We start from the raw sequence: 9493 nt of genomic DNA, 5'->3' as shown, positions 1-9493 counted from the left end.
TCAATGTCATTTGCCAATTATTGGCCTTATTTCCTGCGCTATTGGGATCCTATGCAGAAAGTTCTTGCTGATATCTGTGTACCTGTGTCCTGAAGCAATGTTCCTGTGTGTTCCTTTTACAGCTTCAGTGTTTCAGGTTTTAAAGCAGGGTCTTTGATTTCCTTTGAATTGACTTTGAATTGGGCAGTGAGAAATAAAGATTTGTTTTCATTCTTCTATAGATTGATATTCAGTTGTGCTATCACTACTTGTTGTCATCACTATAAAAAAAAAGGCTATCTTTTTCACCAGTATATGTTTTGGAAAACTTTGCCAAAAATTAAATTTCCATATATATATATATGGAAAGCTATATACATATATAGCTTATCTGAGTCCTATATCATTCTATTGGTATACATGTGTAACATGTGAACCAACTTCCTGGACATTTCCTCCATCCTACTTAGCACTCAGTATTTCATGTATAGCAATAATCTACCTTAGACTTAGTACTTACTTAATCATATTTAGTAACACTTAATAGTACTTAGTAGTACTTAACGTTTTCTTAACTGAGAATTTCATAAAATGCATTTGATCAGATTTACCCCAGACTCCTCCCACACCCACCCATCTCTCCCTACTCACCCAAGTTGGAGTTTTGAGTCTCCCCATCCTCCGTTTTCACCTAGTCAGTCGGGCGTGTGTTGTGGGAGCAGGGCCTGCCCTATAGTGTGACAGCCTACCAGAAGTCAACCCTAAATGAGGCTTATGTGTCACACCCCCACCAAGGCTCATGGATCCACCAGAGGTGAGGACAGAAAGATTTTAAGAGTGAGATGGAGACGATGACTTCAAGAAAACAGTGTTTTCAAGACGTGACGACGGACAGAAATGGTGACAGCATGCACAAGACAGAGGCAAGCTCAAGCCAGACAAATCTCAGCAGGGAAGGGCGGGGAAGGTGTCAAATTCCACCCCTGGCTGAGGAGCTGCGGGAAAGGGAGAGTCTGCTTTCCTCAGTTCATTATATTAAAACTTTGCCTTGTGTATCAAGTTACCTCGTTGCCCCATCGGCAACGTTGCCTATCGGGACCTTTTCTCTGCATTGCTGATTTAGTCTTCCTGTTTCTCCAAATTTAGGACCAGGGATTATCTCAATATCCAGAATTACCAAAACAAAGCAGCAGCCTTTACATTGAGGGATAGGTGTCAGTCTTCAAGACCTTTGATTACAGAAAGGCCCAGGCTAGGTGCTACACTATAATGGGTGGGAGTTGTCTCAAAAAATGACTACACAACCCCAAATGTGGGTTGTACTTCTGCAGAAAGATGTTGTTGGCTACACTTGGTTAAAAAGGCAGGTAAGTCTACCCAGAGGAAGTCAACTGAGTTTTTATTCCTAGTGCACTGTGCTGCCCTCTAAGTGGTCAGACTGGCAGCACGGTTTTACAGGATTGGCTAATCTAGAGAAGCAGCTGTCAGGAGAAAGGAAACCTGAGCACAGATTGTGATTTCAGCAGGTACTGACCCTGCAGGAATGTGAATATCTGCCAAATGGCTTCTTGACAATTGTTGTTAATAGATTTTTGCCCTTTTCAACCCTTTGATAGAAAAGACAGTATGGGGGCTGAAGAGATGTCTCAGTGGTTAAGAACAATGGTTGCTTTTCAAAGCAATTCCCAGCACTCACAACTATCGGTAACTTCAGTTCCAGGGGATCTGATGCCCTCTTCTGGCCTCCACCGACACCAGCCATGCACGTGCAAACAAAACATAAAAACCAAATGAATAAAAAACAGTGTTCTGTTAACAGTTCCCGCGGTGCGTTTACAATGTAACCCAGATGCTGAAGTTCCAGATGAGAAGCGAAGAAGTGATGAGCACAAGAGACTGAGTTATCTTGACTTTATTTGATAATTTTTTTAAATACGGTTCTGGCACTGACACTTTCTTTAAAAAAAGATTGTAACTTTATGTAAATATCGAAGTTCAATAAAATAACTTAAAAAACATTTACATGTATATCACTAAATCTCCATAAAATATACCATACTTTTGATACAGCATAGGCTAGCATGATTTGGTAAATGGGACAATGGCAGTTTTCAAGAGATAGTCTGTATGTCACAGGCAGGAATGAAAAGACTATATTTGCCGAGATATGTCAAGTATTAAACAGTATAGAACATGCACTCAGAAAATTAAAATGTAGAGCTCAAAATACGTACGCCTCTAAAAGCATAAAACTCCTGATTTAATAGAGATGTATATTTAGAGTTCCTAAGTAGAAATTAGAACATTTATTACAAACAGTACTGTAATATCAAGTGAGACATGGTATAGGAGCCACCAGAAAATCTAGACATGTATATAGGACATAAATTTCTACTTTGGCTAGAGTTAACATTATACTGTCTAAATTTTAAGTGAAATAGGATAATGTTGAATTCAGCAAAAATCTTAAAACTTTGTAAAGTATAGATTCATAAGTTTGAATACTGATTATCTGCACAGTCCATATCGTATTCTGTTTGTATGAATATGACGAAATCAATCCCATGATCGAAAATGTGAATATTACCTGTAAATAACGGCATTGATGATCCTGCTGACCAGATACTCAAGTGCTATAGACTATGCTGGACATGTGAAGATTTAGAGAATCACACTGCTCTGTACCCACAAGCACAGTCTGATGATGATAAAACACTTCCTGGTATTCCCAAACATGAATACTTATAAAGCAACTCTCTGGTGATTATTGGCACATAAGTACTTTCTTCTCCTAACAGCATACAAAGAACAGCAGAATTGGCTGTTTGGCATTTGCAACTGATTGCAGTTCCCAGAAGGTGGCAGCATTGGTACTCGCCTTGGAGAACTGAAGGACCTGGAACTGTCCAACCTTACTGTGCATGACCCGAGGACTGGTAGAAATTCAGAGGCCGAAGGACATGAAGAATGAACTCAGAGAACACAGCTGAGTCTTGTATAGGCAGTAGCTACTTTGGAACTATAAATTTCACCTATAACTTTGCAGCGTAAGATAGAATGTAGTAAGTATAGTTTTCTAGAGAGCATGTACCAGGAATCCTGCACTCTTGGCCTGGTTGCATCATCTAATTCTTTCACTCCAAGTTAGGGAAACGGTCTGACCTTGATAACTGAAAAAGATATTACACTCGGCTTTAAAGTGTGGGGAGCACTGTCTAAAACATCACCTCCCTGCCGCAAGGTTTAGGATTATCCGCAATGCATTTTGATTTGACTTTGCTCTTATAAAGTAAATGGGCAAGTTGTCAGTTTGTTTTTCCTGGTCTTTCCCCCTGTTGAATAGAAACTAAAACAACAGCAAAAATCCACAAAAGCAGTGTTTTTCCCGATCTCTCACTTTAGAGGACGTAGCAAGTACTAAGATTGTATCTGAAAGTGGGCTGCACTGATATCTTACTTAAATGTTTCTGCTGTCATTCTCCCGGAAATACCTTTTGTTTAAATTTTCTCTCTTTATATCCAAAGCCATGTTTAACATAGTGACTGAGTAGGTGTAGCAATCCTTACAGTGGCAAGTACAATGCTTAATCTGTCTATTTTAGTGTGTCAGATCAAATTATATAACATAGAAATCATACTAGGAAATATATGTTGACTGTGCTGGTCAGAGACACTAGAAACATACAAGGTGTTTAATAGAATAAAAATCTGAAAAATTCCACCATGGAACTCTTAATGTGCGATCAATGTTCACCAAGTCTAAAAGCATACCTGAATTACAGAAGGCTCCTCTTCAAGTATCGAGCTGCTTTTAAAAAGTTATAAAGAAGTCTTATATGGGTTTCTCTGTCTTGTATTTTAAATTTAAAAGTATGGAATATTGTAACTATATAAATAACAAATCATTTTCAGAAATGAGGAAAGGAATAGGGCGAGAGATTTGTGGACAATTTCCCATTACTATGTTAATTTATGGACATGTTTTTATGTCAGCTAGAACAGATCACACCTGGCTTTCAGGACTAACAACACTGGCGGTCGCTTTGCGTCACGTGGGGTCCCATGTGTCAGCCCAGCTGCAGACACCTGTGTGCTTAAGGCTACGTGGCCCATGAAGGGAAGAATTGAGGCAACCAGTTGAACAAATCATAAAAAAATACATGTTTAAAAGGAGAACTTCGCTCATTGTTTTCTTCCCATAATGCACTAACTATACCACATAATAGCTCATTTGATCTTGTAAAATGCTATTGAGATAAGAAACTTCTAAAGCGATAGGGAATATCAAATAATACATCCTATTAAATAATATCTTCTGTGCTAGAGAAACATCAGTACTAATATTCTCTATAAATAAATTTCAAAGCACCTAATTTGAGAGAAAAATTTTCCAAAATACTATATTAAATTTTTAAAATAACATTAAACAAACAAACAGTGAGAACTTTCTCTTTTGGTTGAAGAATTTGTAGGCCACGGAAGAGCCTGGAAGTACCTCCGCTGACCGGAAGATAAATTTCCTTCACTAGAGTCTTAGCTTGGGAATTTTGGTAAGAGTAAGTCAGACTTTAGAAGAAGAATAAATGTCTTAGAGGCTGGAAAAAATCTTTCCATTTTATCCCTTGGATATGGAACCTAATAAGGTGTTTAAATCATCGCGCGAAACATCAAACTGATGATCCCAACTGGTCCTTTGATCATCCATAGCTTCGGAACCTGCAAATGAGTTTTGTAGCAAAGGAATTTTGCTTGTGCCACGCAGCTCTTAGTAGGGTGGTGAGAATTAGGAATTCGTTGTTGAATGAACACAGAAACCACCAAATACTTTGAGAGATATGTCTAAAGGTTAGTCAACGGTTACTGACTGCAACATTAGAACCCATCCATGTCTTTTCCAAAGGAGAAATCTCAATTTTTAGAGCAGACAAAAAAAAAAAAAACAACCAAATATGAGATAAAGAAACAGACACAGCTCTGAATTTTGGTTGTGTAGCAAATTATTAGGGATGAGAAAAGAAGACAGAATTAAAACTGGCTTATGTTCTCAGGGGAAAAATACATGTAATTAGTAGTGAGGTATGCCCCCATCCTTTGGAAGAGCCAATAAAACATGTGGAGAAAGAAGGCCTAGGACTTCAATTAAATGTCAATAACTGTTTCTGCCACTGCCTCCTTTCCTCTGGAGTCTCGGAAAGAGAAAACCAGTCTGCCAGCAGCTGTCATGTAACACCAAGGAAGGCACAGAGCAACAGGAGGCTGGGAGTGACAGTGTGCAGAGTCTGGTGGGGGCTGAACTGGCCCCGGAGCACAGCTGGTGACTGGGCACCGCTCTCCATCATACTCACATTCCATCTGCGCACGCGATTGAGACGCATGGGTCGGGGTATATAAAAATCTGCTCTTTCTCACTTTGACAACAAAATATACTTATCAAAACATGCTAGCTTATCTGTGCAAATATACTCATCACCAATGCAAAAAAGTATGAAAATAACCCCTAGAGGGCCTGCTTTGGATAGTGTTCAAAAGATCCTGGGTATTCAGTCTCTGAAGAAATTATTGTATCTGTGTTGGAGACAGAAGCCAACATCCGGAATGGAAAGGAGAGAGGGCCAGCCATGTCCTTATAGGACTTCTTAGTTTGTGGATGGGTGTGTAAATGGAATTCACTTTGTACCAACTGATCGATCATAGAAAAGCCACTACTTGGTATGAAAATTTAGGGTCTCCTAGGCCTTGTTTTGGCAATAAATACCTTTATGTCACCTTAAATAATCCTTTATAAATGTACATATATAATCTGCCTAGATTACCTTTGACTGTATTGCGACTAATAATTGTATATGGTCTTAGGAGAAAGGGGTTCTACTGAAGTCACTGGGTACAACAGTAATGTTTAGACTGTCTCAGGAAGGGATTATAACATTTGTTTAAGAAAAATCTGTGGGTTTTCTTTTTTTAGCATTTCTGCTTATGAAAATAAACATCACTATGGTTGTATTTAGTTCCTCATCAAGTCTTCTAAAACATGGAGTCATTCGGAAGGACTGTGGGGAGACTCAGCTTGTGAGCAGGGCAGTGTCTAAGCGCTGGCCTTCTCCCCACACTTGATTCAGTGACTAAAATGTAATCAGCTGAAAATTACTCCACATCAGAAGCGTCGTTGTCTGAGAGATGATAGTTACTCCCCTTGACCCGAATGTATTCAATGTATCTGCCTTCGTCGGAGTCAGAAGCGCCGCATGGACACAGCCTGTTGTCAAAGAGCGACTCAATTTCCTCTAATTTTTTCCCTTTGGTTTCAGGAAGGCAGCCGTAGACGAACAGCAGTCCCACCGCTGCAAACCCAGCATAGAGGAAGAACGCTCCTGCAGGGGAAAAGAATACAGTGAACAGCCCTGTGTGGACTTAAGTCAGAGAGTCTTGATTCTACGTCGAGTCTAACGAGCATGGAACGCAACCCAATGACGTCTGCCAGCCTGCCTTACCTGGTTGTTCTGGTCCTGTGACTAAAATGCAATCAATCGTTCAAAACTCAAATCACGTTAGAGCAATCTGAAGCAGAACAGGCCAGGCTCAGAGGTAAGTTCTTCATAGAAGTCTCAGACTCCAGGCTTCAGGGAATTGCTCTCTCCCAACTCTTTCCCCAGCGCTCCCTTTAGTATTATTCTAACCGGGGAGCCCTGATACTACACACATGTGCACGTCTGTCTTGTCTTCTCAGAGGCAGGGAAGGCCAGGAGAGATCTAGATTTCCAGGACCAGGAACAGTGATGCTGCCGCTGAGTTACTGGATTGATGGAGCCCATGGTGAGCCTCTTCTTCTGTTCCTCATGCTCACTGTCTAGACGTCATCCTGAACCTTTCACTTAACTCTCCTTCTCAATAGCCAATCTTCTGGGAGATCCCATTGGATATAACCCACAGGGGCTGGAGAGATGGCTTAGTGGTTAAGACCACTGGCTGCTCTGGTAGAAGACCAGGGTTCAGCTCCCAGAACCGACATGGTGGCTCACAGCTCTCTGTAACTCCAGTTTCGGGCCATCTGACACCTCTTCTGGCCTTTTTGGGCACCGGGCACAGATCACAGACATCCATGAAGGCACTCATATACACAAAAAAAGCAATAACTAAATCTAGGAACAACATGACCAACAGATGCCCACTTTTCAGCATCCCTGGATTCGTGTGTTTAAGAACCATCCCTGGCACTTCTGCTGTTCCAGCTGTCCCTTAGTCTCTTCCATCCTCTGCCTTTCCATCGTGCATCCCCAACTGATACACTACCACGTTTGCTACTTGGCAGTAGACCGGGAGTTCTATGAGACCAGAGGACTCTACTTTGCTGTAAGAAGATTACGCCTGTAGGCGCAGGTACTGCCTGGGGTGCTTAAGTCAGCAAGCTATACTCAGCAAGCCTGGTGGATGAGGCATGATGACATCTTTTATTCCCTACATATTTCCTAGATGGTTTTTCCTTTATGATTTTCAATTTCAGTAGAAGAAATACCTTCAAAGTACTGACAGTTTAAGAGTTCATAGATAATATAACCCCAGTTAGGAGCAGGCACAGGAGAAACACCCGAGAGGGAAAGTCATCTCCTTAAGAGCAGACTGAAAGCTAGGCTCATCTGCATTTCCAGTCAAAGAGAAACAAGCATAGAAGTGAAACATGTGAAGAAAACACCTCTCGTCTTGGCTGGCAAAACAAAACAACACACCAAAAGAATGACAGGAAGAGACTCCCTCCCTTCCTCCTTCCCTCCCTCCCTCCCTCCCTCCCTCCCTTGCTCTTTCTTTCTTTCTTTCTTTCTTTCTTTCTTTCTTTCTTTCTTTCTTTCTTTCTTTCTTTCTTTCTTTCTTTCTCTCTTTCTTTTTGGCTTTGGTTTTTTGAGACAGGGTTTCTCAGTAGCTATGGTACCAGTCCTGGAACTCGCTCTGTAGACTAGACTAGCCTCGATCTCACAGAGATCCGCCTGCCTCTGTCTCCCAAGTGCTGGGATTAAAGGTGTGCGCCACCACCACCTGGTTGCAGTTGTCTTTCTATTACAGGTGAACATGATGCTGGCTCTCCCATTCCTCTGGTAAGAGGCAGATGAATCAAGGCCTGGCCAGGTTGGTCTTTCTGGTCTATGGCAAGGGTGGGGACAGACAATAAACTTTTCCAGACCATGGGATGAGGTCAGGTGGGGTGGAATCAGAGGGGACCGGGCAAGAGTACACATTTCACATATACCACATGGTCTTAAGGAGATGTGAGAACAATGACTTTACATTTCATCTTTAAACATTATGCCAAGTTAACAAATATCAACACAGCTTATAAAGTCATGTAGACAAGGCAGTTGTGTGTGTGTGTGTGTGTGTGTGTGTGTGTGTTAAAAACACAGTAAAAAATCTTTTGACTTTAGTAAGCCTAGGTTTGAAGTAGCTTCACAAAGGAGTTCTGTCATGCGCTGTTACCTACCAATGTTTTCCTTAAGCCACAGTTGCCAAGCATTTTTGTTTGGAAGCTTTTGTCAAGTCCCTGTTTCTGGAAGTGGTAGGTGCTGGGCTCTAAGGTGTCCTGGTTGGCACAAACGATTCAGTGGTACAGTGTCCCACATGGGTGAGCTACTTTCAGGTGTGCTCTAATGCTGCTGAGCTGTGGGGCTCCATCCCTCTCAAAGGACATCTCATCAGTCCTGTCTTCATGGTCTTGGCATCGTCTCTTTGCTTCCTTGTTAGACTGAGAGCTGTGCTGTAAGGATTTCTGTCCTGGCAGGGTTGGGGGGGGAGTTCAGGGTTTGAATTGTGGGGGATAATGATAGGCTCTTGGAGACAAGACGCTTAGGAAAAGAGAACTCTTCTCTCAGAAACACTTCCCAGATCCCCTGGAGATGGTGAAAGCTATACAGAGATATTTGCAAAGAGCCAAAATATAATGACATAGCCCCTCTCATAAATTATAGGGTACCTAAGGACAGAGCATCAAAAATAACAATAAGAGAACATTTAAAAAAAAAAACGCTCTTACCATAGTATGTAAGATACTCAGCAGTGTGTAAAAAGGTCAATGAAACCAGGACGTTGAAAATCCAGTTTATTCCGGCTGAGCATGCATTTCCTGTACTTCTTGCCCAGAGAGGATAGATTTCAGAGTTCACCGTCCAAGGCATTGGTCCCATTCCTGGGAAGTAAATCATTAAAACTATAGTAAAAATCCCCTGTGGAAAGACAACTAGTAACCAGCCTCTTCTAAGAGGGGACAGTGCAGGGCAAAAGTAACAAAGCATCCACTTACCAGGTGCAAAGAAGATAAGATATAAGACCAGGCCCAGGAGCGCTGTCCAGGAGTACGGGGTTGGGCAGAAGCTGTAGGCCCAGTGCACATCTTCTGTTTTGAACCTGGTTTCGTTGTCACACCTGAAAAACAAGTACTAATTTAGTGGTATGGGATGTGGCTATAGAAATTAATGCGATTGTGTTGGAAGTACTTGGAAATTCCTCAGTGTCTTAAGTGGGGGGAGAAAGG

General features: G+C 41.5%; 1 protein-coding gene across 1 annotated transcript in view; it reads right to left on the bottom strand.

The window, feature by feature from the left end:
• Positions 1-1890: 1890 nt before the first annotated feature.
• The window catches only part of Slc2a13 (solute carrier family 2 member 13), a 297270-nt gene continuing 289667 nt past the window's right edge, over positions 1891-9493 (bottom strand). The window contains exons 8-10 of the mRNA XM_005354317.3: positions 9263-9384; positions 8996-9148; positions 1891-6347 (exon numbers count right to left, since the gene is read on the bottom strand). Of these exons, the coding sequence (XP_005354374.1) occupies positions 6121-6347; positions 8996-9148; positions 9263-9384 (502 nt within the window). The 3' untranslated portion in view covers positions 1891-6120. The remainder of the gene's footprint in view (positions 6348-8995; positions 9149-9262; positions 9385-9493) is intronic.

This window comes from Microtus ochrogaster, chromosome 15, assembly GCF_000317375.1.
Source record: "Microtus ochrogaster isolate Prairie Vole_2 chromosome 15, MicOch1.0, whole genome shotgun sequence".
NCBI classification, from domain to species: Eukaryota; Metazoa; Chordata; class Mammalia; order Rodentia; family Cricetidae; genus Microtus; species Microtus ochrogaster.
This window is presented reverse-complemented; position numbering and strand designations above follow the sequence as displayed.